Source organism: Clinocottus analis, unplaced genomic scaffold, assembly GCF_023055335.1.
Source record: "Clinocottus analis isolate CAN_PGR_092001 unplaced genomic scaffold, fCliAna1.0.p SCAF_27, whole genome shotgun sequence".
In the NCBI taxonomy this organism is placed as follows: domain Eukaryota; kingdom Metazoa; phylum Chordata; class Actinopteri; order Perciformes; family Cottidae; genus Clinocottus; species Clinocottus analis.
The window spans coordinates 2,187,008-2,214,986 of record NW_027176009.1 but is presented as its reverse complement, the minus strand read 5'-3'; the positions used below and the strand labels follow the sequence as shown (position 1 = coordinate 2,214,986).

The 27,979-nt window shown below is 41.0% G+C and overlaps 1 protein-coding gene across 2 annotated transcripts in view; it reads right to left on the bottom strand.

Moving 5' to 3' along the window:
- Positions 1–27,979, bottom strand: part of LOC137795085 (zeta-sarcoglycan-like) — a 296,918-nt gene that overhangs the window by 58,153 nt on the left and 210,786 nt on the right. For both annotated transcript variants that reach the window (XM_068592345.1, XM_068592346.1), the window contains exon 4: positions 7,310–7,397. In XM_068592345.1, the coding sequence (XP_068448446.1) occupies positions 7,310–7,397 (88 nt within the window). The remainder of the gene's footprint in view (positions 1–7,309; positions 7,398–27,979) is intronic.

The window sequence follows — 27,979 nt, the reverse complement described above, 5'->3', positions numbered from 1 at the left end:
TTTACAACCTTCATTCAAGACATATTTAAATCAAAAAGATAAAACATTTTCTAGTGCTCATAATGCTTACACATATACAGTAGACGATGGACAACATAAAGGGATGCCTTACGATATCATGCAATCCATCAAAATAACACTACATATTATCACACCCTAATTTAATAACGCCCCAAGGACGAAGTCTAAAGGGAAACCAAACAATATGAACTTCTATATTTACGTGCATTATAATGTGATGTGTCTGTTATTTTTGCCACGACTCTACTGGGTTTGTTAGAGCAACAGAGTGTTGGCGATCTTAAGTGCACTTCCAACAATTGCCACTAATCGATATGCAATTGGTTTAATGCTTTATGAAAAGAGGCGACAAACATATTCCACTTTACAAGGAAAATAATCCCAACCTACATACAATACCTGCCATACCAGCACCAAGGAGAGCACTCTCATGTTTAAAATAGTAGATCTCTGTCTATTATTGTGTCCAACCACCAGCAAACAGAGTGGAGCCTATAGTTCACTGGTGCAGACGGATGACTTTTTATGGTCCATTACATGTGTTCCTCACGGTAAACACACCCACACATATGAACACGCGTATTCACCATGATGCAGCCAAAGCAGTACGCAGACAATTTGCCTTTGTGCAATTAAAGTGCAATCATAAGAATAACTGACAACAATAGCAGTAAATCCATGCTTTTATTGAGTCCTTGATGACCCCTTAAGTGTATCCCAGTTTGTCAATGCTCAGCTCTATGTATTTTTAATTGCCTCATTAAAACCATTGATTTGATCATACAGAGGCAGAATAAAATGGGGAAGACGTGCTGTCTGAACTCCACTGATTGGATGAGGGAGGGAGATAAAATTAGACTACTTAGTATCTCTGTGTTTCTCAGCCAGCCAAATCAAGCCAGAAAGATCTCACTCTAGCTGAAAATGTGATCACTGCGAAATATGATTGTTATGTACATCATTTGTTTCTCAGAGGGGGATTTGCAAAGATGTAGATTCATAATTAGACTGAGTGTAATGGAACAATTGAATTTGATGGAAATACTCACTTGGCACGCTAATCAGAAAACAATTTTATCCGACATTCAACTGTTTAACTGCTAGAGCCACGCCATGTTTCTGATGAGTGAAAACAGAATAGGATTACATTCTGTATATTCTTATATTTCTCCTAACTACAACAACACAGAGCTGGGCATCTTTTAGCACAGTACAAATAGCAGTACCCAAAAGGAAGGCCAATATCAATCAAGTACTTCATCTGATATCTTTTTTTTCTGCTTCATTCAATACCCATTATCTTGACGAAAGCATTCAGTTGTATTATTGCCATTCCCCATGATTTTTAAATAAATACTAAAGTTCAGAGTTTTTTTTTTGAAAAATTACTTTTGCATTGTATGCATGTAATTTATATCAGATAGCATTTTGGCACACTGAAGTGCCGAACCCATCCAATACAGGATGGTGGACTGAACAACTCCATCATGGGTTATACTTCTAGGGTACTGGGCCAAACATGCGTCTCATTGAATCGCAGAACAACTGCAGCAATTAGCTGTGAGCAAAACAAATACACATAGGTCTAGGTACAAAAAGGTCTAAATGTGTTGACTGGAGACGTTTTGATACTATTGGTACTGGGTTCATCTTTGGATGCCTCAACGGTATTGAGTACCAATTCCCAGCCCAACACATGACAGACCTTCACTTTCTTCACTCCACTTTCACCACAAATCATTAACCATCTATTACTCTGTATGGCCTTCAGTCTCCTCGTGCCGCTGCTTTGATAATACACTTTTTGAGCTACATCAGCTGAATGCCAAAGAAATGAGGTGACTGATTCCACCTAGATAAAAGGGAACATAATTAGTGTAAGAAGGTAGAGATAATGAAGTGATGAATGCAAAGCTTGAGTATAGGAGAAGGTAACAAGGTCAGCAGGGAATTCATTGGTTTAATAAGAGATGAGGGCCATGCATGATTAAAAAAGGGGGAGTGAAAGGTAAAAAAAAGACAACAGAATAAAGAAAGGGAAGATAAGAAAGGGAGTGAATGTGTGTGAGTGCGTTGAATGAAAGATGACAAAGTGAGAGAGGGAAAGGTTGAGTGTTGAAAGTCACTTTTAAAGTTGGAGGTGTTGTTTTAATGGCAGCTAGGAGATAATGACCCTCCCAAAATCTCCCAAAAAACACACACACACAGTTACACCCACAAGTACTTGTCCTCACTCTTCCCAAAATACATTTGGCTTGTGCGGCTACACTCAGAAAAAATAAAAACTGTCCCCATTAAAATAACACACACACTCGTACACAAGGGTAATGAGTGCCACCAATATCTCTCCCGCTAGAGGAGAAAGAACATTCATTATCAGCACCATGCACTTAGAAAAATGAAAAGTCAATAAGACAGCCAGAACACAAAACACTTGCTCACACGAGCTGTAATGACTGCCAGCTCTGACGAGTAAATGAGCTGACCAGTTTAAGCATTCATCAATATTTTGCTGGAGTATTTTGAGTGCACAACTTTACTCATGTTCAAACGTACGAAAATACAAACGGACTTCACCTATGCAAAAAATATCTCCTTTGCTTTCTTATTGTAAGTAAAAACAGACATTTACTGCTATACAAAAAGTGGTTTCCTAATGCAGATAGCCAATCAAATAATGCCACCGTAGTTGCATTGTTTGTTGCAGCAGTTCGTGCTTCGTCAACTTTTTTTTGATCAGTATTTCACTTTTTTTTTTTTAAAGTTTGTTCAGCCAATCAGAACTGAATGAGGAAATTTGCTTTCCCTGTCATGGTAATAATTCCACGGTGTGCTGCGTTTTTCTGCCACTGCACCGCCTCTAATGCTGAGACATCATCACCGAGGCGGGTGAAAGGGTATGCCTTCAAAACTCCAAGTTCACTCATCATCTTTATGGTCGGCCATTCAGAAGACAAAGATGACAGGTTCTCACTCACATTAACGAGCTGACAGCCTCGGAGAGGATTGAGAGGAAGAGGCGGGATGCAGGGGATGAAGGAAAGAGAGAGCGAGAGAGAGAGAGAAAGAGAGAGAGCAATAAAACTGGGATGGGAGGCCCAAGGCCAACACTTGTAGGCTACTCAGACCCTTTCTGTTGAAAGATGGGCCCTCAGAGGGACACAAGGTAAATAGTGGACTGCTGCATGCGTCTGTTCCTCTATTCATTTCTATAACATTCAGCTGAGTATGGAAAGGTGTGACACACTCCCTAAACCAGTTAAAACAAGTCAATCATCACAAAAGAGAGCTGGATTTTTTGCAATGAAGATACTAAAAATATATAATGGGCCAAATCCTTTTTTTTTTTTGTTGTGTGCCACTTTTGAAATTAACCCAAATCCTTAACTAGTTCTAATTTGGGAATTGCATATTGAAAAAAATAATATTTCTAAATATAAGGACAACCTTTCTGCTATGGTGGCAGGTGGCCGAACATTTCCACCAGCCACAGCTAACATTTGCCCTGCAGGTGGCGGGTGTTATTTCCATTTCCTGTCCATCAACTGGTAGGAAATGTCAAGCACCTAACAAAAAAGAGCAATTCTCCAAGCTGATATGTTGGTGACCTGTTTAGTCATGTGTAATGACCAATAAATAATTTTGACTTCATTTCAAAATGTTAAATTGTGTCAAATTTAGCTTTTACCACACTCTCTCTCCTCCCTCCATTTCTTTGCAGCGAAATTTTTACGATCCCATACGTAATAAAGTGTTAATATACCTGTGTCTCAGTATTCTATGTAAATGTATAGTCTAAACGCTTCACCTTTCCATACCACGTGATTCTGTACCTGTTGTATGAGCTCCAGGATCAGCTGTTGCTTGTTTTTTTTTTTACTATTGAGGGGTTTATCGAAGTGGAACATGTGGTGAGTGACCTGTGAGGAGAAATAGCCTTCTTACTTTCAGCGTTTCTAAGCATCCCTGTGAGGATACTGAATAAAGAAAGTGTGTGTGTTTTGTTTGTGTGCGTGTTAAATGTGCTGCTGAGTCAGCAAAGAGGCAACAGGAGGCAGCGGCAGGGGGAGACCAATGGATATCCGGAGCCCAATAGAAGAAGCTCCTCAGGAAGATTCATTCCATCCCATCAGACAGCCACTGAGGTCTTTAGTGTGTGTGTGTGTGTGTGTGTGTGTGTGTGTGTGTGTGTGTGTGTGTGTGTGTTTGTCACAAAGTGGTTATTGATGGAACTTACTTGCTTGGCAAGTCTCCCCGTGTCTGGGGAATCTCCACCCAAAGTTGTGGCTGATGTGTGAGCATCTGAGTGTGTGACAGTACGGATTTGTGTGTTTACTGTGTATGCATGAGTGCGACTCAAAGGGAATATCAGTGAGATAATTCAGTATTTAGGTATGTATAACAGCATGTGTACATTCACTCGAGTGTGACTCCGTGTTTGACCGCACAAGAGAGGTCACACACTCTTCATGTCATCCTCTGGCGGCATTATTTCTACTGCTCCAGCGCTGCGCCTATGCATTCTGTGCTGGTTGGTGCAGACACATCTCGTGCATCACTATGCATACATAGTGATGTGGTGGATCACATGTAGTAAGTCATTCATTTTGTATTCAAACTTGTTGCTTTGAAATATTTTTCAGGCAGTTCATAGTTGACTCAGTAGTGTGATGTAAGTTTGTCCCCCCCACAATTCCACGGTTGGGGAAAAAATGGATGCGGCGCTGAGAATTAATGCAGTGCTTGTTGTTGTAGCAGGATGGGGGGTACGTGTCAGGAAAACACATCTCCCAACTCTGATGTCGAACCAAACTTTGAGCTCTACAAACCGCGTCTATCTGTGGGGAGCTCTGCACAAGCTTTTCCACAATAGTATAAATTAGGCTGTCTAGGTTTAAAACGGACTTATTCTGCTGACGGCCAGACAGGCACGCAGACACACACTCACTCAGACACACATGAGCATTATAGTGTTTCTCTTGGCGGGGAAAGCAGCTTTGGGGAGTTTTAACAGCGGGAGGTGAGCTGTCAAGGATTTCAAACCTTAAAAGTGTCAGAAAGGGAAAGTGTGTGCGTACAAAGACACTAGCAGTGTCCGGCCAGCCTACAGGTGATGAATATCATTATGTTGTGTTCACATCAAACAAGAAAGACAGTGGAGTGGAGCCTTCGACCTGAAAATACATTTCACCTCACCTGTCAGGTTGTAAATGGTACTTGGCGGTGATCTTCTATGTCTGACACGTCCTAAATTTTGATGCCACAGGAAGTCCGACCTCGGGAATGATAGCTTCATTTCCAACAAAACCACACGAACAAATCGGTTTGCTCGTTTTTCGATGGTAACTTATACATACTATACATTTCATTGATGGCCCAAGGTCAGGTGATATCCACTTTGGCAAATCGACCCATGATGATGGATTTGTAAAACTGTTTTTTTGTTGTTGTTGGTTGATTCAAAGTCTTTGAGTTCTCTAACAATTCAATGAGTCAGGTGGGAAGCAGATAATTCATTCTAAATATGCAAATGTTTCCAGTAACAAAGAAGTGAAAGCCTGGAATACACTGAGAGGTTATTTGATGCATGTCGTGTTTAATTTCCAAATGCAACCACACATTCCAAAAGCCAGTCACACACTGGCAACGTTTTATGGCTCTACAAATCACATCTAAAAGTGTTTCTGACGGCATCGATAAGCAGCCAGAGCTGTACAGCAGTTTCCTCCAAACCAAAGGAGAAGGATAACTAACAACGTGGTTTATTTTTAGAGGATAAACTTAACACAAGGGAGGGGGGAGTCATTGAAAAGACAACTGCGACGCAAAACCTGATGACGGTCTGCAAATACCTCATCACATGGGCTAACTATGTGAATGACTTTTCCAGTAGTAAACTGTATTTCTATGTCCTCATATGTGTATTGTCTGCACCACACATCAAAGCACAATCCTTAAAAGTGAAATACCTATTGGCAAAATGCCTGATTCTGATGAAAGCCCCCTCTGTTAATTGCAAGTGCTTGCAAGTCTACAGTTGAAATCACATACGAATGAGCTGGCTATGCTGTTTTCAACCAAAATCCATCGGAGAGCATGCGCATCTTAAAAAAAGTTTAACCCTGAGGACATGTTCAGAGGCTCCTGAACTTGTAATAAAAAGGTTTCAAAAGAGACAATACTCCATCCCAACAAGAGAGGAATAAAGGTTCACTGTTAACTCCTTTTTATATTTAACCTGCTCTGAACTTCAGCCACTGCCGTCATGATCTCGGGTCCTCCGTCACTAACCCTTTGCCTGTACAGCTCGCCTCACTTAGAGGCACTAAAAGCCAATGCCAAGTCTTTAGTACACACACTCCTTACAACTGTACCCGCCTATCGTTCTTCAGTGTGGTTTTATCAGAATGTTATCTACATCGAAATCGTTCATACTATTATAAACAAACGTCATTTTTGTCTTTTATGTTTTTTCGTAAAAACCTGGATAAAAAATGTGTACTTTCATATAACAGATTGTTGGTGTCGGCCCTATGCTTTTTTGAATCACCACTAAATTACTGTTACATTGAGGTATTTTAGCCAACAACAAAATCAACAGTTGCTCAAGCACAATGGAGTCCACATGTCAATAGTTCTTTCATAACAATTGGTGCCACGGCCGTCAAAGTAAATGTCACTGCCTATTCACAGTAGGTATTATCCGTAAATGTTATTGTTGAGTGTTATGCTTCCAGTTTGGTTTAATTTTAACAAGGAGCACAAAAGTATTTTAAACTTGAAACTTGCCGATATAATATTAATAAAACTAAACTTAAAAACTTTGCCAGAGGAATTTATAAAACCATCCACAGATTATTCCAATTTACAAGGATTTTCTTCTTTTTTTGGGGGGGATTAGATAAACATATATTTTTCTATTCATGTTCCTAAACTTTTTTTCAAGTTACTGAACTCTATTATATGTCATAATGCATATATTTTACGTCTTCTGAGTGGCGTCTTCTGTAAAACACTGGCCCCTCACTAATCCAATGAGAGCTTTGAAAAATGATTTAGTTGAGAAAACAGCATGGCTGTCAGCCTCAGTGAGATACACTAATGGAAAAATATAGCATTTATTTGGTAAAGAGATGGAGGTAAAATGCATTTAGGAATTCAAGCACAAACAAAGCAATATAACTGTCTGTCTTGGAGAATTTATGTGGTTTGGAAGTTATTTTTAAAGAAATTGTTTACTGCAAATGTAGTGTGTATGGACGTGTGTGTGTGTGTGTGTGTGTCTTACCCACGGTTAGCTGACCGGTCAGTTGTCCCTGATCGTTCCTCGCATTGACAGTCACATTCCTGTCTGACTGGAGGATCAATGGGCTGTCCTGCAGAGAGAAGAAGAGGGTCAAAGTTGATTAAGACAAAAGCAAGAAGCGCATTTCTTACACTCACAAATTCACTTTCAGTCTACATACTCTGCACACACATGTTCTCTGCTCGCTTTTCCCCCCTGTAGGCCCTTCCTCGCCAATAGGGCGTTGACCTGTATAACCAGTGCTGCCCGAGCCGGTTACAACCTTCACACTTCACACTTGACTCCCTCACTTCTGCCAGCCTGACATGCTCTGCATCTCATTTGCATAATCTATTCAAGACAGCATCCCGTCTGTGAGTGTGTTTGCATGTTTCCAGTTGTGTGTCTGTGTGTGTGTATGCGTGCATTGATTACTCCCAATGTAAATGAGCTAAATAAATGCAAGTGTTACCCTGTCCTTGACCTCTCCCACATGTTGCCCACATTGGTTTACGTTCAGTGGACGTGTGTTACAATGAATGCTAACCTTGTGTCTGCCATTTTCATTGTCTTTCACTGTCACTTTCTCTCTCGCTCTCTTTCTCTGTCTCTCTCTCTCTCTCTCTGTCCTCCACTTGTCCCCCCTTGAGCAAAATTGTCCAACTCAAAATCTCAACCAACTTTTTATGCTGTTCTCTTTCATTATATCTCAACGCTTACATCATTTTCCTTTTATTCGCCTTTCTTTCCCTTCCTCTTTTAAATTACTTATTTGTTTTCACTGCGTGAAATGAATGTCTCACAGGTGACCCAATTTCTCTGTTGATGTCCCAAAATTAATATCTTGCTCTATTCCGTTCTGAATTCCAAAAGAGAATTGTGTTAAAATTGGAAAGTCGTTGATCCGTTGAAATGGAAAAATCCTCTTTCCTTCCTCCCTCTCCTCTCCCTCTCCCTCTCTCTCTCTCTCTCTCTCTCATTTTGTGGTCTGCTTATGCGGGTCGAAACCAAAATTTGTTTCAAATCACACCTGTGTGTGCTCTATTTTTGAGGGTCCAGGGACTCACACAGAGAAAACAAACACCAAAAGCATACACAGGACTTGAGTGGCGATGTGGGTAACGTACATATGCTCATTCCAGATGTAAAACGCACACACCTATACACACACGAACATCGTAATGAGTCTACACATTGCAGCGCTTGTGCACGTGCACACACCGCCAACTCATACAGAGTCAGGTAACAAATTTGCCAAACAACAAATGTGCGCTCCGCACGGTTTATTGTGCAGCACCTCCTTCATCTACTTCCGAGCGCATGTATGCTGGATGAATCTTTGTCAACGGGGCGTGTGATAGGCTTCACTATATTATCTTTCCACTCTGTTGAAAGCGATGGGCGCTTTGTAAAGCATGGCAGATGTAATGTGCTCCGACTCATTACAGCTGAATGAGCAGTGTGCATGAACAGGCCTGATCCCATTCATTTAGACTCGGCCGTTTAAAAATGCAACCGTAGTTGGGAAATCTCATTTGATTAAGCACTCATATGCAAATGATGGGACTAAGGGCTGTAAATAATTGCCGCATATTAGACAGCTGCTAATGTCTGTTTATAAAGCAAGACAAACAATCAGACTGGTGTTGTTTGATAACGAATGTACCTATAATGGCTTGTCAGTTCTACCTGTTGGCTACCAGTACTGATCACAGTTCAAACAACCGAGTGAAAAATCAAAATTTAATTCAGAGCGGACTGTGTGACGTCATCCCACTGAACCGTTGAAGGGCGGAAAGTGCGTGGGCTTGTTTACGCTCATGCTGGCTCACGGTGCCGTGATGAAAGCATTTCAGACAATATTGTTGATAACTCGGGTCTAAAATCCATCAGTCAAGTGTGCAGTCTTCACTATGAAGTGACACATACTCTAAATCAATTTAAAAGGAACCGTGCACGAACGTGATGGGTGCTACGGTGCGGCACTACTTCAGGACAATTTAGAGGATGAGCCGTACACACACCGGGCTTTTTATATTAAGAATCCATCTGAACATTGGCAATATATAAATACACATTTGTAAAAAAAACGACTTGTACGGAGCTGCTGCATACGAATACCCATTCAGGTAGTTTTCTCTAATATTAAAGGTTCATTTCTCGCCATCACAGCTCTGATCTTCAGTGAGGTTTGCATGATGTTTGATGGTGGTTTGATGTGTTCTCATTTTCATATTAGTTTGAAGTTCATCCTTTTGGAGTTATACTGGAACAGTGGAACAGGTTTTCCCACTGCAGAATGGTACTGTAACTGTTTCATGTCTTCTAGGCACAAATCCCTCAGATGACGCCCAGACTTTAACATTGTTTGATGCCAGAAATCCAATCGGTGATGGAATGACACTGGTGTGTGCTGGTGTGTGTGTGTGTGCGTGTGTGTGTGTGTGTGTGTGTGTGTGCGCGCGCGTGTAAAGGGAAAGGTTTTGACAAATACTGATACTAAAGATACACACACACTCTTTTACTGACAACCCATCTTGCTGTGGCCAATAAGTGGCAGGCAAATAGATTACAGAAGTCCACCTCAAAGCCTCAACAGGGTCCATGAAAGCACCCTACAGGATCACCTTCTGACAAGAGCTTGCCATGTTATATGCATTATACTAATATGTTTCTAATTCAGTGTGCAGACAGAGATATCCTCAATATAGATTACGAGCAAAACCCTGTGAGATGCACGCAGTGGCACTGGATGGCTGATTCTATTTAATAACAAAGTCAAAACAGGGATTGGTGAGCACATGCAGCATTTCCTCACGTGTGCCATACATCATTTGTGATGTTTACTTTGTGCTCAGTTCACTTCTCCGTTTATCCCCCTCGCCCGCTCTCTGCACCGTCCCTGCGGCTTTTGTTTTTAGAGTCTCGCTCATAAATCTCCCCTCATCGTGCGAAATGTGCGGACAGGCACAAATAAATACACGAAAAGGCACACGCATCATGCGCTCTCCTGTGAGCCGACACAATCCATGCAACGGTGCCATTAATTCAGTTAATGCTTTAATTTCACTTTGATTATAAATACAGGCAGAGGGCTGCCAGCCTGAGGTAGCTAGTGTAATTAGTCAGGTCATAATAAGCTGTGGACTGGTAGCTCTTCACCACAGTCTGCAGACACCAGTACAGATGGGTCCTAATAACAGCTTTCAGCTCACCTGTCTCACGGACTGACAGTCTGTCTGACTGTCATCTTAAACAGGTCTGGTCTGAAAGTTCACAAGTGACATGATTGGTTATCTGTGTTTCGTCATCACTCTAATAACAGCTTTCAGCCCACCCGTCTGTCTGTCCACTAGTCTCACTGTCTCACCGTCTCAACAGCAACGTACTCAAGCCTCATACAAGATGCATTTATTTGATTCATCTTTGCCTTTAGCCTAATAACTGCTTTTAGCTCTCACCTGATTGTATTGTGTCTGTGACTGCCTGTCTCACTGGCTGCCTGTCTCTCTATCTAAAAGGCATGGACATGCAGGAGATACTCTTAGCAGTCAATTTAAGAGAAAGCTTTCAGCTCTTATTCTCCTCCTGTCTCTCTGACTGTCCAAAAAACCAGCACCTCTTCAGCCGGTCCACGTGTCTGTCGGCCACTCTTGAGACAGCAGTTAGTTGACTGCAGGTTAGGTCAAAAATAAATATGTCACTGAGAAACAAAGCCAACCAAACTAAAGGCAATTATTGACGTTTATTTTAAATCACATTGTAGACTAAATCTTCCATGAAATGGAGATTATTACTTTACAATGATCTTTAATTACATCCATATAACTTTGGCCTGACAAAAAAAAACAACAGGAAGAGATATAGAATATCTTTATCGATTAAGTTTTGAACATAAAAAGCAATTTTGAGAGTCATACCACAATTTATTTTTGTCTGGTACTCGGGAGGAGCTGTAAACAACAATGGAAAGACGGAGATGAGTGAGCGATAGTGATGAGACGTGTACAGAAAAGTGGTGAGCGATTCGAAGAGCGGAGATGATAAGACACACAGGGAAAGCTTTTCAAATCTGTCAGTAAAGGCAGTTTATACAGTTTATAGCCTCCGCTAAAACAGAATACCAAGTGCCCGCGGCGTCCCTGCATTCCTCGACTTTAATTCGGCTAATTAGCCAGGACTGTTAAATAAGTGATATGTTTGTTGGTGTGCTGTGCTAATTTGTTGTTTTCAGTCCCCAAGGCCCTGAACAACAGAAAGTAAAGCAGGGTTTGCTCATAATCTAACTCTCTTAGTAGTTGGATTTAATATGTTCATGGGTCTTTGTGTGCTCTCAGGAGACTTATCATCCATTTAACATGTCATCCATGTCCTGTACAAGCCTTGTGCCAACAGTTTTGAGTTAAATTGCAACCATTTAAATCAGATGGCATGACACTGAGCCGGTTAAGTCATGTTTGATTCGTGTGTGTGGATTTGCATAGTGCAAAACCTCAAGGACCAAGCATACCATTGAAGGTCAGGGCTTTCTCTAAATTTCAGCAATCATTTTAGACCCCTATGTCAGAAACAATAGTCACCAGTCATGGTGCGGTCTGATTGAATTGCTTAATACCGAGTATATTGGTTTCTTTGTTAAATCATTTGAAATGGAGTTACATGGAACAGGCAAATTAAATCATACAATTAATACCATCATTAGAAAGTCAGCTTTGATCCGCACTACATTTACAATGATCAAATAGTTTCCCACTTCTGCATTCAAGGTTGTCTAAAATTGAATTATTATTTAGCTTTCTGAGCAACTAATTTGGCTCTCATGGGTTCCTTTCAAGGCAGTTGCTGGAAACTTTGGTTACTAAGGCGGGTGTCTCTGGGTGAGTTGTTGGAGATTTGACATGCATATTGCTGACAAAAAAAGCATGAGCTGAGATTGCTAATATTAGGGTGCATGTACCTCAGTGGTGAGAGGTTGGCTTCCCATCCTTCCCCTTTTTATGTAACTTCTAAGAGGTTCTGGTGAAGTATTATTCTATGAACTCTTTTTAGTTCATTGGACGAATGATTATGCAGGCACTGGCAGAGCGCAGACCTCTGCCAAGGCCATGACCGAGAGCCTTATAGCCTGACTGTTTTCCTAATCCCGTTCCCTCCCTCAGTCAGTGTCTGCTCCCGCCCGTGCAAGCAAACATTTTGACCATGTATACACACCCTGCCTCGCAGAACAGGGTTCCCCATTAAAATATGTTTTTTATAGTAAAGCGGCACTGCGGTACGGGAGGTAAGTGTTGCCAGGCAGACCCACTGACACTGACAACCTCTCAGCTCGACTAAACGTTAAGTGGTGCGTTGGAGACTCACTGGGAAAGTGGCGGCATGTGTCCATGACAATGCGTGGAACATCATGGCTGCTAATTCTCCCGGACGGGTGAAGCGCAGACTCAGTTGCCTGTTCGGCACACACACTGCAGCTGCCTGTAAATGATGGATTTAATCTGTTAGTGCATTGGGTTATCGTTGCAGCTGGGCGGCTTGTTAGGCACTTCAACCACAGCAACCCCTGCATGCAAGGCGGTAACCTTGCGGTTAACGGCTAATGATTGGTTAACGTGGGCAGCTCTCGCTCAGGGCAAGAAGTCAATATGCATCTTAAGTAACCAATCAAAATCCTGAACCGAAACAAAGACCTAAACAAAATGAGGTAAGACTGCAGAAATATTTCCTAAACCGTCAAGTTGTATGTATAATTAACTGGTGAACGACTGCATTGCAGTCAAGAATATTTAGGTCAGGATGTTTGTTACTTTGGGTGGCGCTGTCTCAGGGATGTGCTGAGGTCTGCATCCAGACAAAAGTGTCTGAATGTAAGGAAACATGCAATATTAGCTTTGGTAAAACTCAGACAACACTATTTTTTGCATTGACATACTGTATAAGTAGCTCATCTTGCTACTTTAAGACATTTCAGCTACATGCAGCATTCTTTTTTACTTTTTCTTTTAATAAGCATTTTTGACAACTAGCTACCAGAAACTCTGATAATTAGGGTATTTTCTTGTCGGTTTGCTCCAAGCTTAGGATTTATCCTTCCAAAAGTCTAAAGATCTCAGATAATCAGAGGTGTGACAGGTGTCTTTAAGCAAATCCAAACTCACACTGACACATATGTCAATTATACGCAACGGTTTCAGTTGAGCAGGTATCTACAAACTAAAACAAAGTGCTGCGTCTAAAAAAAGATTCATTGGAAAGCCAACCGTGTATATCACACAAGTTATTATTATATTTTGTAAATAAATCATGTCAGCAAGGAATTGATACTGTGCGTTGTACATTTGAGCATCTTGATTTCGTATGAGGAAATAGTTTGTTTGAGTTTTTAAAAGAAAAGTCATCTCCAAGCAAGCACTCATTGGCTTCTTTATGAGTGCAGCGTGTTCAGAGTGCATTTCTGCCGACACATACTGGTGCTTTTTATATTTACGTATACAGGTGTGTGCTATTTGCAAGTCTCCAGACACAAACAGAAAACAATTGAAACCATTAATCCAGCTCTCCAGCTAGATGGGGCATCATTGGCTGTCTTCTCCCACATGCCAGGTGATCTCTTCATGATTCAGCTAAAGATTCATTGAGTGACACTGTGTTATTGTAAAATCCTGCAAAAACAAGATCTTTTACTATACACATATTGCTTAGATAATCCAACAGCATTTACAAAACTATAGTTACCGCCCGTTGATTGCATGCCTCCGCGTGCCTCTTCTCGTACAGTTTGTATCCATATCTGTCATAACGCCATCACCATTATCCTATTGGACGTTGTCGTCACATTGTCATAATAAGCGGACACATTTATTCCCAAAGACATGTTTTGTGAGGTCACGGTGACCTTTGAACACCAAATAGTAATCAGATCAAAGTGGACATTAGTGCCAAGTTTTGAAAATTCCCTCAAGACGCTCCGTGACACCGCCTTCACAAGAATGGACTGGAAGGACCGACACAAACACTGAATGCCGCCGGCCAATGCAGCCGTTGGCACAGAGGCATCACAAGGTAGTGTAAATTGCTGCTTTTGTTCCTATTCCTGAACAGTTTACTGAGTGGACAAATCTATTTAATGGGTGTTTTAGGAGCGTTTTCCGGGGTTACAGGCTCCACTGTGCCGCCAAGCCCCATTGCTCTTCTTGCCAGACTGCAGACATGTTTGTTCTTTACTAAAGGGGGGAAAGGTGCAAACAGCTACAGAAAGGTAGAAAGAGGTGGTTGGTGGTCGGAGGAATAGGGGTGCAGAAAGAAAAAGGAGGGAGGGGAAGAGAAGCAGAGGTAAGCAGGGACCTCCCGGCTTCAGGGTTGAAGAGTGATAAATCTTGAAACGAGGAGAGTGGGAAAAAGGAGGGGGAGCGAGATAGAGATGCAAGGGAGAGGAGGGTAAACCACAGAGCATTTGTTTTAGAGATAGACACAGCAAATAAATCTATAAAGAGAAGCCGCTACGTCAGCCCTCCACTTGCTGCTTCTCCACGATAATGTATGGTGCTTAAGGGACCAGTCAACAAAGTCGCAAGAAAAAGATGCCAGCTGGAGAGAAACACTCGATGAGATTCACGTTAGATGAACCACCTTGGTTATATCGCACCACAAATTAGATGTTATTTATGTCCAATGGTTATTACTATTTATAAATTCAGTTTGCCTTGGAAAATATACAGAACATATATGCCACTCCTATGTGCTTCAGCTGCCCTTGTAAAGCTATGGTTTGTGCATGTTGGCCAGGGGCGGGCTGCTCTCACCAAATGATTTGACTTGGCGGCCTTGTTTGTTCCAACATCTAAAGGATTTCTGGAAAAAATGTAAATGCAAGTACAATAATGTGATTCTTTAAATGCATCTGATCCACAGTGAAAGGATGATTTTGCTGTAGCCTGTGGAACAAGTGCTGAGAGTTGCTTTCTGTGTATTTGATATTCCAGAGACTTGCAAAAAAAAACTATCTTGCAAGAAATGTTTTACAAATGATACCTTGCCACCTGAGGGCTTAGAGACAATATACATCGCAGGGATTTTTACATAACATTTCAGATAAGGGCTCAGGAAAACATTTTCAAATAATGGTCTTAAGCACACAATCTGAGGATACTGTTCGTCCTGTTGTGGCATTAGTCAAATATTTATTGTAAACATTTTTGCCGAGGCTGAACACTATCTCTGAGTACAAGAAAACAAACAAAATACAAACTAGACTTACCGCCTTGTAGTGCCTGTCTGGGCAGCATGTCATCACTTTATTGTCTTATATTATCAGACATTTGTGTGAATTTGTCAGAATTAGCATATTCATTTTTGAGCTACATTTTGTGAGGTCACAGTGACTTTTGACAACCATATTCTGATCAATTATACCTTGACTACAAGTGGATGTTTGTGCCAACTTTGAAGAAATTCACTCAAGGTGTTCTTGAGATATCACATTCAGGAGACTCGACCAGCTGTCGCTGGTGTGGAGGCATAAACAAATCATAATGTAATAAGTTCAAAAAATACTATGTAGAGGCTAGCATTGGCATGACACTTTAGTAGCGTTTGTTTTTGTTTTGTAAATTGTAGTCTTTGATTCACTTCCAAATGCATTGTTTCATGTTTCGCTTTCCACAAATACACTTATCTCTAACTAGATTCTGCATTCACTTGTATTATCTGTAGGTCTCTCAACTCCAGTCTCTCATCTTTAGTTGCTCATCAGACTTTAAACAACGGGCAGTGCATGGAAAAGCTAGTCTTGGCCGGTGAGTCTTGGTCTTGGCTACACCTGAAACCCAGAGAATGAGCCCACAAAGAAAAGGAAAAAATATACTGTATATTCAGAATTCAGATAACCTTAGACAAAATATGGTATTGATGATACAATCCTAAACATCTAGCCTTTTAAAAACTACTTGGGTTTTATATAAAGATATGTTTTAAATGAAACCTTAAATAAACAGCCACTCATGTGTTCATGTTCTGAATGGTCTTATTCTATAAAGGGGTGGGATGTGGGGTAAAAAGGTTGCCAGGTCATGACAGAGTTCTAGTACAACATATTCACATTTTCACATGGGCAATTCTACAACCAGAAGAAACCCCGAAGACAAGTGCAAGCATGTACACTCTACTGAGAAAGGCTCCAGCTGACATCAGACTAACTGACTTTAGCACTTTCTTGCTGTAAGGCAATGGCTCTCTCCACGAATCCGCTGACCCACAACACATATTAAAACATCTTCAGTAATGTCATCACTATTTAAATATATCAGTATAATATCAGTAATAGTCCACATCTGTCGGCTTTAAATTTCAACGGCAAAGAAGCAGTGAGTGCTGAATCAGGACGGTAAAAACCAGCAGAACTGAACATGATGTGAAATACAAGCATGCACACTCAAACACAAGATACTGCACCAACTAGCCATCAAAGCACATAAAAGGACACACTCAATGTTATCATACCGAAACATACAACATCCTCAGTATGGAGCCTGTGTTCAAACAGAAATCTCATTGAAGTGCACGCATGCAGAGCTACCACATCAACATGGAGGAACAGCGATGGCCACTTCATGACAACACTTGTCTTTATAGAGGCACATTTTCTGTGTCCTGTGGCATGGTTGAGGAGAGGAGAAGAGACAAGATAAGTGGAGAGGACGGAGGAGGAGAGCATGGCGGAGCAGATAAAGTTGCAATGCTCCATTTGCCATGAAAAATTCCCCCGTGGTACACATACTTAAGGTGAAAGAGGAATAAGTTAACTCTGGAAAAGTTTGTGTCTATGTGTGAAAGAGATACTTTTTATGAGTGTGTAAGGGGGCCTTTGTGGGAGACAATACCTCTGTGTAAAGTGTACAAACGTTAACCTTGTTCACATGAATGTGTCTCAGTGTATATGTGTGTATTTATTTACACACCGGCCCATGCAGACAAGCCTCGCTGCTAATAGATTATTGATCAGGTTGAATTTCTGAGACCTCTCCTGGCTGATTTACACACACACACACACACACACACACACACACACACACACACACACACACACACACACACACACACACACACAGACCTAAAGTTTCATGAATACTTTTATTGAAAACAACCAAAGACAACCACTCCTTAAATTAGTTTTTGTTTCTTTCATCCTCATCTCTCTAACATGACAAGTGGTGTGTTGCTGTCGTTGGCACGTTGGCTCTCAGGCCAAAGCTGCAGACTTATGGATTCCAAATATAAATCTTCAGAATGATATTGTGTCTTTCAAAATTGCTGTAAAATCTGATACATCTTTATATGTGTTTTATTGCTCTGGCATTCCTCTTTCTTCCTGTAGTTTCCTCGCTGTCTCTTTTTCCGTTCAATTCCCCTGGGGATTATGACAGATCCTTTTCCATTTGTACTGAACTCAAGCGTATATGGGTGCTGGTGTGTGTGCATTATCTGTGCCTTTCATTGGATGGCTATACAGAATCTTTAACCTTGTAACCTTTACAGAGTCAGGCCAATCCATCCCATCAAAGCCAGACTATAGATCATAGGTAGCGCAGATAAATACCACTTACATTACTGGTCTATTACTTGCCTAAAGGCCGCAGGGTCCAGAACTAATCTAGATCGCAGCTATCATTGCAAGGGGAAATATAACACCGGGATGCACTGGCTTATCTTTCGCCTCAAGGTTATTGGTTTCAAACCTGATCTACGCCACAGACAGTGCAGTTGTTGTTAAAAGAAAGGACACAAAACAAAATGAAGGAGAAGGGCCAATGACAACAGAATTGACAAGGATACACCGTTTAACCAAAGACAGTTTCAGTGTACAGAGTATATAACATGCTGAGTACCTAAATGCACCAGCATGAGTGATGTTCTCTGAGTGACCAGTCAATTAAATATCTCTCTCACTCTCTTTCTCCTCTCGACACTTACTGGTGTATCTTTCATCCAGCTCAGCCTAACCAACTCGCTATCCCATTGTCATATCTATTGTTTAATGTATGCTTGGCCTCTCTCCCCCCCGTACAATCAATGTTTCAGTAGAAACTGAACAAACTCAAACTGAATACTGTGAATCACTTTGGGGGGCTTGAAGCTGGAGGGGGTTTTGTGTTCTTATTTTCTTTAAGGACTCAATTCTGTTAAATAGTATAATAACAACACAATTAGAATATGCTGCAAAACAGTTGTTCTGTTTTGCTTAAGTTTGAAGAGGGAATTGGGCACGTTTCAGATGGACTGAATGTTTCCGACTGTTTGTCATATAGGATTCTTGATAATGTATACCATGCCAAAAAACAATCAAGTGTAGCTGTTATCTCTTTTGGTGTGGAATGCTAAATCACAGAGCTTGTTTAGCTGCGCAAAGTGTGCACACATGTATCATCATTTGAATGGAGACTGTCATGGAAGGAGAGTAATTGTTTCATTTTTTTTCAGTCTGTAGCATTCTTTAGTGGGGCAACCTTCATGTTTACATGTGGTTTTAGAAACTGACACTTCAATCGAAGGTCCTCTGGGCTTCTAGGCTCATTTTCTAGCAGCTCAGCATGTCTTGTGGTCTGTTCGTGTCTCGTTGCTGTGACTGGGATTTCCTGATGTTGGCATCTCGGCAGAGCTCTCAGCCATGTGATGAAATCCCCAGTCGAGTAGCTGCCTCCATAATTACTGGGAATAGTTTACAAGGATGGGACATGAGAGAGATGAAGTGGATTCTCTTGATGGGGGAACATTGCATAAAATGGGACAGGGGAATGGTTGACAGAGATGAGAGGAGAGTGTGAGAGAGACAAGGGGGAATTGATCTGAGGGATAAGACATGATGGAGATAGAAGGGACAGAGAATAGCTCCAACCCATGAAGCTAAATGAACCTGTTAGAACGCATTCCTTTTTAATAATGTGCAGATAACATGATGCCATTATGTGTCAGCATGAAAAGCGTGGCCACAATTGAATTTCTGTTTGGCATCACACATCAGCCACCAAAGGACTTGAGAGATGAGAGACGTTACTTTGTAGCCGTTCGTCCGTGTTGATAGGTTTGAGTGGTACAGACAGATGTGAAAGGCAAATTAAGTGCTAATTTACAGGACGCATTCAGAGTCTGAGAGCATAGGCAGAGCTTAATGGAAATAGTTTGCAAAAACAGAAGAGGCCTTGGAGAAACTTCTTTAAATGGTGCTTGAGAGAGAAAAAAACACGAATGGGATGAAATAGACGCTCTGGGGAGAAATATATGTTGGCCACCTATACAAACTCCTGAGAGAAGTATCTGACTTTTTAGCTACTGAGTGCTCCACTATGTTGACAAACTAGTCACTACCTGCCCACTGTTGTTGCAGAAAGACCATTTGAATAAAATAAAAAGCCTCAAAGGTCGTGCTGAAGGTGAGGGCGTACCACAACAATGAACGGACTGGGAGCACAGCACTGAGTCAGGGTAGCAATGACTGGTGCCCAATGTTGGAACAAGCTGTTCAACAGAGCCAATGACAGATGAGACAGAAGACTAAACATGTTTCTCAAATGTGAGACTTTTCCCAAGATGTTATACAATAGTTCTTCAAGACAGTGTCCAAGGAAACAACCGGGATGGAAGAGAAAAGATTTTTCTTACAGATGAAGTTCAATACCACACCTTTCTCATCTCTCTTTTCTTGTCATTTTTCTATTTACGTTTTCCTTGATCTCTCTTTCAACTGTCTTCTTTTCAATTACTTTTCAAAGCTCAGGTTTCCTGGCAACTGAAGACCCCCTGCTTATTTACATTCTTGTTATATCTCGCTTTGATCTCAATCCAGTGCTTAGTGCCTGACGGTAGTTCCCTCTGCTGTGTGACTTACTTTACTGTTCTTCCTCTGAAAGATGTGCCATTTGGTCATGAAGTCATTTTTTATGGAATGATATTTGGAAAGGAGAATCATCTCAAAGCGATGCACTGCTATACAAATTAAAGGTGGATTATATTTAAAGTTTGAATTGGTGGGAATCTTGTGTTTCATATTTCTAATGTGCCTTTCAGTTGTAGACAATCAAACTGAGGGACTCCTTTATCAGACTGTCTGCTGTCTTGGGATTTCAGGTCTTTCCCTTTCTCCCTTCTGCTTTTACTCAGGACTGTCCGACAGTTTTGGTTTTTACGGTTGGTACCTATGTTTCATCCACTGTACTTTGATCTGGGTCTTTATCCTCCTGGAGACTCAGACGGTACTTTATCACCATGTGTTGTTAACAACAAACTGCAGCACACACGCCCAGCACCTCTTGTCTCTTTCGTCTCCTTCGATGTGAATGGCATGCCATTGAGTTTTCTTCTTGAATGTCTCTTCCTTTTTGCTGCATATATATCATTGTATGGAGTCTGTTGCCATGCATAGTTTGCTGGCAGCCCTTTTACTAAAACAGACACTTTATAGACACTAATATACCACATGGCACTTAATGCACTCAAATGTTCGCGGTGATGGAGATGCCTTTTTATTTGGGCATAACGATGTAATTTAGAAACTTGATAGTCTTGTGATTTTGTGTGATTTTGTAGATTTCATCTTTTTGTTGTGTGGTGGATAATGTGTGGTATAGTGGTGTAGTAAATTAGATATGCTGGTTTTAAGTTGTGTATATTCCTTCATATGGCAGGACCAATTACTTTGCCAGTTTCTACATCTCTCCTTGGCTGGCTGACATTATCTTTAGAGCAATGCTTCCCATTGTTTTGGTTTGAGATGTGGCTCCTCCGTTCTACCGTCGTTCCAGGCACTGACACCTTCAGGAAGAAGACGATCTTCAGTTATCACCTCAGCTGTGCCAGGCTGACATCTGAGTACAGCACTGGGATTTTCTCAGTGGCAGATGTATTGCTGTGCTATTGTGCTGGCCCCAGAAAAAGTGGACCTCTCTGTCATGGGAACCATACTCCTTCATGATTTTACCAGAAAGAAAAACCATGAAGGAGGGAATCGTCTGAAGGGATGTCTGAATACTGCTGTCCTTAGTGCTTTAGGAAGAGGAAGCTGTCCAAGTAGTGGGAGCAATTTATTCATCCGGTATCTCCACGCAAAGGGTTACACAACTGTGAATTTCCAGTCTGCCGTTTTGTATTCTCTATAAAGAGCCATCTCTTATCAAGAAAAAGCTAAAATAATTCCCCTTTTTCACTTGAGTAGATAACCAAGTTCCTAACTTAATTAATAACCTTCATCATGCTCACCTGACCTATCAGTTTCCCACTCACTGCTCATTCCTCTTTTGTTTCTCTCCTTTTTGGATGTGTCTCTGAAGCTCTAATAATTTTTTGCAGATTTCTCCTGATATAAGCAGAAAAGAAGTAATGATTGAATATGCCACTAGGACCATACCTTTTGTGAGCAATATCGTGTCCACCCCGTTGGTCCCATAGACTATAAGCTGCACACACACTGCCTCCAATGCCAACTGTTTGTTGGCTAGAAACATGGCTACAACCTAATATCACTTTTTTTTTGCAGGTTCAGAGAAGCCACACATGTAAGAGTGTGCTTCTTAATCAACACATGTTGTGCAGTGCTGTCACAGGGCTTTCCTCAAAATGATTCACCAGACCCTTGTTGTCCTCTCAATTGACCTATTGCTCTATGATTAAAAGTGTTTTGAGCATCGCAGGTGAAACGTGGTTTATCGAATGCATTTTTGCTGTGAATTGGGGTCCGACAACCATAGAGCTCTGCTTCATAGACTCATGCAATCATTTCACATTTTCTTATTTTTTAGACTCGTTTTGTGGATGGGCCTTTTGTTACACCTTAATTTCAGTGTGTTTTGTCTCAATCGTCCATTGAACTGCAACATGAGTGTTCACTTCACTGATGTGTCCTTCAAACACATATTGGAGTCCCTTCTGTCTCCTTCTGTCTGTGGTTACTTTTTTTTGTTTTTGTTTCCAAAAGTGTGGGCTCCATTCTCGTTCCAGCAGTCTAACAACAAAGGGGCAAGGCTTACTAAAGGGTCAATCGCTATCTATTGTGAATCCCAGCTTACACCAGCTTCCATTCTTTTTGAAGCAACAAACTACCACTTCTTTAGTGTCACCTATTACCCCTTCAGGGAGTAAGAGTTTTACACTCAAAACACAGGTGTTTGGTAGGATATTCCTTCAGGGAATTTGTGAGTTTCAGTAGAGACACGCATTGCAAAGGCTTATCTTAGCTGAGTTTGTATAAGTAAGAATTGCCGATATGAGGATGTTATAAGCTTTATTACACACCAGAACAGCAGAACATGAAACCTGCTTGCTGTGCTCTCATATTCATGTAACTGAAATGCAACTGATCCACTTACAGGGATGTGTTTTATTTGTCTTGCACTTCTTCTCACACACATAGAAGAGGAAGAGTAGAATATGTAATTAAGGCTGAACCACATTGTACCAATGATCTACACACTGGTAATTAAATCTAATCTGTGTGTGTTTCTTCAGTGCAAGCTTGTGTGTCTGTGCAAGCACGTGTGTATGAGTGTGTGTTTAATGTCATAAGGCCAGAGCAGTGTAATGTCACACTCTCGTCTAGTTAATTAATTCAAATGTCCACCCTTAATTAAATTCACACAGTGGATTGTGACCGTTCCCCTGGAAACAACCTGTGCATACAGAACACCAGCAGGGACAAGGTGTGAGCCGTGGTGTTTAAAAAGCCCTATCAATGTCAGTCCGCTCTATTTTTATGAGAGTGCGTCTTCAGTATGAGCATCAAATTATATGAACTTCAAACAGAAAATGTATAGCATATTTACTTAAACATATAGGTGGAATGTGTGTGTGTGTGTGTGTGTGTGTGAGCAGTACAAGGTGCGAGTGCGTATTGTCTTGTCAGTCTTGTCATGAGACGGCTGATATTTGCGTAAAAATGTGTCAGTGTGTGTTAAGCCAGTTGAATATTAAGAGAGTGAGTAAATGAATATAGTTAATGTATAATATGCATTTCAGTATTACTTTATACTGTCAACGTATTATGTGAATAATTGTGCGAGAGGTTATGCTACACCAGTCTTGGTCATACGGCACCAGTTTGAAAAAAATGTGATCAATTATCATGCTATGGCATGAGTCTATTCCATGTAAGAGCATATATTCTACACACTTCATTTGCCATGGTGATTACATTGAACAAATGCTTTAACACACTTCAGTGAATGCATAACTCTGCCTGTGGAATGAAACTTCTATCTTCTTCTGTCCTTTTCCCTAATATAGGCCCTCATTTTCCCACTGATGCTATTGCTGAAACTAGCTGTGGGCTAAAAGATAAATTTGTCAGTACAAAGCTATCTGCTCGCCTGATCATCATGCCAATTACTGCACAGAAGCAAGGATTGGGGGTGGGTGTTCAAACTTGAATCCAAAGGGAAAACTCATCTCTTCACGCTATAAAGCCTTCTTTCCATCTTTTTGTTTTAAATTATAGCTGTAATATTCTGAAGCATGTTTGTTGAAGAAGTTGCAAGGACCAAAACAGAGGCAAAATCATAGATGAACTTTGGGTTGTGGTAATAAAGTCTAAAATATAACTGCACTAAAGAAGAAGAAACCCAGCCAACTATCAACGACCCTGAGTATGTGTAGTTCACTAAATCAAATGTTAAATGGAGTGTTGGCACACAGCTGATGGCCTTGTGCTCAACGGTTACTACTGTCTTTATGCCAGCAATGCAGCATTTATGGGTGTGGAGGAATACACTGCCTCGAGCCAGGATTAGTTACGAGGAAGGTAACGTCTTCAAAGGGAGTCATTGCTTTTAAAAACTAGTTTATTAGGGAGGGCCTATCATCTCATGGGCATCCCCATGGGCTGGTGTGAGAAATGAGAAGACAAAAAGTAGAGGTTTAAATAACAAAGGCTGAATTACATAAAGGAAACCTCCCTATGCAAGCGTTAAGTAATGAATCATTTCCTGGTATTTTCTCTTCCATGAAATTCATCCTACACAGCTTCTGGGGTTGAGTAAACAGCCCAACTATAACACATTAGCTCCTGTAAAAGAGTGCAGTGACTAAGAAGATTCCTTGTATCTATGACACATGCGCTGAAGGGGTTTAATCTACTTAAAGGTGGTCCACACGACAAGAATGTATGGAGACACATGCAGCAACCAATGTCTTCACTCTCAGTTTGGTTCCAGAAACTTTCAAAAGTGAAACCATTTGGTAAAAGGAAGCAGGATGCTCAATTTCATGGACCTTTGATGAAGAGGCACCCTTCTAAATGTTCTGAAAGCCACCAGTCGGTTATTGGTAAGGTAGGGGTGAGTAATGTTATTATAGTCAGTGGTATTCTTTAAAAAAGTTGTGTCTAAAAAGGTTTTTCGATTCATCATGGTGAGACATGACATGCCCTTTTTTCTCCAGTCAAGTTTTGTGATGAGGGGATTTGTTGTGGCTTTTGGATGGTGTGACCTCTAAGACAGTATCTTGAGGGAGGGATGGATGATCTTTTAGAACAAGGGATTAATATGCCTTTTCATTTTGTCTCGTTTCCTTTCTCCCTTCCACGGCCGATGTGGATCTCATTCTCCTGACATTCTGAAAAATGCTGTTAAATGTTAATGAAGACTATTTTTACATGGGTCAAGAACACGTCTGACACACACACACACACACACACACACACACACACACACACACACACACACACTGGACACACATGAATTTTGGACATTTGCCCATTCAAACAGCAACACACATGCACGCCCACATGCTCAACTACACACCCTTCTCAAGCTCAGTGTTGAATACAAAAAAAAAGAAGTCTTTATTCTTGCTTCTGGGGAAATGATCAAATAACAGCCACTTCCTCCGGCCTCGCTAACCTTTGCAAACCTCTCTCAGTCAAACTAGTCTTTCTTCTTTTTTCTATTATCTCTAATCTAACTTCACTGGCGGCGCTGACTTCTTATTTGATATCGTTTTTAATGTTTTGGGGGACACGGAAGAAGCGTAGACATCTGACAAGCCCTCTGCATGTGTCTGCTCGGTGGAGCTCTCATCTTTCGACGTCGACACTTATTATCACCGACAGCGCGTCTAAGTCATTCCTTCCCACAGGCTGAAGGCTATAGAAATTCTCATGTAGCGAGCGCCACCCGCTAAAGGTGACATGCTGTTTAAATCAAATACACTTTACATTTGTTGGACTTGAAGATGCCGCATGTTGAGTGCTCTTTTATGGTAGACTGGTGAGTTATGCTTTCTAAGCAATAGGGAAGAGAAATAATCAAATATAGTAAGGGGGAAAGCAGCAGCTTATGTACGGTTTTAAGCTGGTGAATAGAAAGCTGGGTGTGATCATGAAACAAGATCATCTGATGAAAATGAGGGAACGGATCTTAGCATCTTTAGATATATATGTTCAGCAGGTGTAGCTCTGTTTTGTTCTAGTTTAACAGACAATAAGAACTAAATCATGACAAAGCATATGGTGTCAGTTTATGGGAATAGGTTTTAGCATATATGTTTTAATAATCTTGCATCATTGTAAAAAAGAAAATGACTGCGATACATTGCATTATATTAGATCTTTTTTTAGAAAGCGTAGTAAAAAAAGGACCAGGAGCAGAGTATAAGAAGCTGTAGCACAGAAGAATGACGACGTTCCCAATGGAGAAAAACAGTTTTTGTTCTATGCCGTGTTACACACTAACGCTAAGGTTGTCAAGAGTGAAGGTTTGTGGTGGGAGGTTGAGGAAAGCTGGTTTGTTTGGGGTTTCCTTTACATTTGAGCAAACACAGTTATTTGTGTCTATAAACATGAGGTTTATTGGTCAGCGCTCCCTCTGTATTTGTTTTGGTAAAGCATTGTTTAGAGAAGCATATGGAGCCATGTTGTTTGTTTAGTTTCCACAGGCAGCTCGTCGAGCCTAGTTTTGTGTTCATTTCTATTTGTTTGGCACGACCACATCTGTCCCAAGCGCTCCACTGTATGGAGAACCTATTTATATGTTTAACCGTTACTCCTACGTTTTTCATATTCTTTGGTTGTCATGTGTTTGTCCCTCCTCATCCATCACCTCAACAAGACAAAAGGGGACAGAACAATGCATTTGTAATGTTATTAAACTAACTTTATTGCGATTATCAACCAAAACAAATGCCACCAAGCAGCGTTTCTCTTTATCCACAGCTCCTGTCATCTCAACAGTATAGTCTTTTTTTTCTTTACTGAAAGACAATTCATCACACAAAGTGATACATTTATTTAAATAGTATATGAGCCTCTGATTATGAGACAACTCTTCATGTGGGAAATCACACCAAGTGAGGATTACATGCCTTTCGAAAAAAACATTCTTTGCGATTGGACTTTCTGTAGTCTGCATGTCAGTGAATCACTGTGGTCCTACAAACATGTCACTCTTTCCGCGACGTGACCACAAACAAAAGAAAATGGTATTAAAAAAAAGTGTTATTCTGAGAGGAATCCGCCCAGCATCGCGCACCTTAGGTGACATGCAATTAAGTGCTTGACAGTTGGACTGTGAGGCATCTTTTTCTTTAACACAAACAACAGGCAGGAATATAAAGTCAAACCAACACAATTACCCGCTATTAATATGATTCTTGAGAGAAAGTTGCAAGCACAAGCCACCCAGGGCAACACGACCAGTTCTGCAGCAATAGCCCTCAAATGATTGCCCATACCAAGGTCCGCATCCGTTCAGTTACATTTACCCGGGATTGTTTACAATACTGCAAAGTCAAAATCAATAGGGTCTGCCAAGACAGGAACAGCCTAATGTTCCATTAGAACTTTCTGCTATTCAATTACAGCTCCAGAGTTGGAGAAGTTTCAGCTAGCTCAGGTCCCCAGAGGAGAAGCACAGTGAAAGTATGAGGCAGAAGGAGGGAGTAATAAATCTAAAACTGACAAACAACAAAAATAAAGTTATGGCATCCTCCCACCTTCACCTACCCCCCATCTTTTTCAGTCTTCTTTGGCGCTGCAGTACAAAATATGAACAGGAGTTCTTCAATGATTGTTGCTCTTAATTTTTCTTTTCATTAAGTCTCCTATATTCATCATTGTTTTTTAATCTCACTCTCTTTTCCATCTTAAATTGTCCTTTTGCTTCACTTTGCCATTGGTCACATGTCTTATTGTATATACAAGATCATCCCTTTCCATGTATACATTTACTCTATCTCCACTGTGCCAGAGATTTTGTTTACCCCTTCCCAGGACGTGGAGCTCTTATCCAGGCAGTCTATTGCCCGTAACCAGGCCTGTCTCTGGGGAGCCAGGTTCACTAAAGCGGTGAGAGAGAAAGACAGAACAAAAACAACATCGAAAGGAGGCGTTAGCGAGAGAACGAAATGCTGTAGACAGGGGGTAGAGGAAGAAAAGGCGTTATAAAAGGGGAAGGAGACACATAAAAGAAAAGTCAAATCAAAAAGACAGAGAGAGACAGCAAGAGAGCGGAATAAATGAAGTTTTCTTTTCCCCTCCTGTGGTGGTGATAGGTCGTCATGGGTCCCTATGGGGACAATTAGGGCCTATGTGGCAAGAGTGTGTGTGTGTATGTGTGACACTATAGACAGGCCTTTGTGGGAATAGAGCAGCGAGGGCAAGACACAGAGGAACACTGCATCCATAGTGTGCTTTTTTAAATA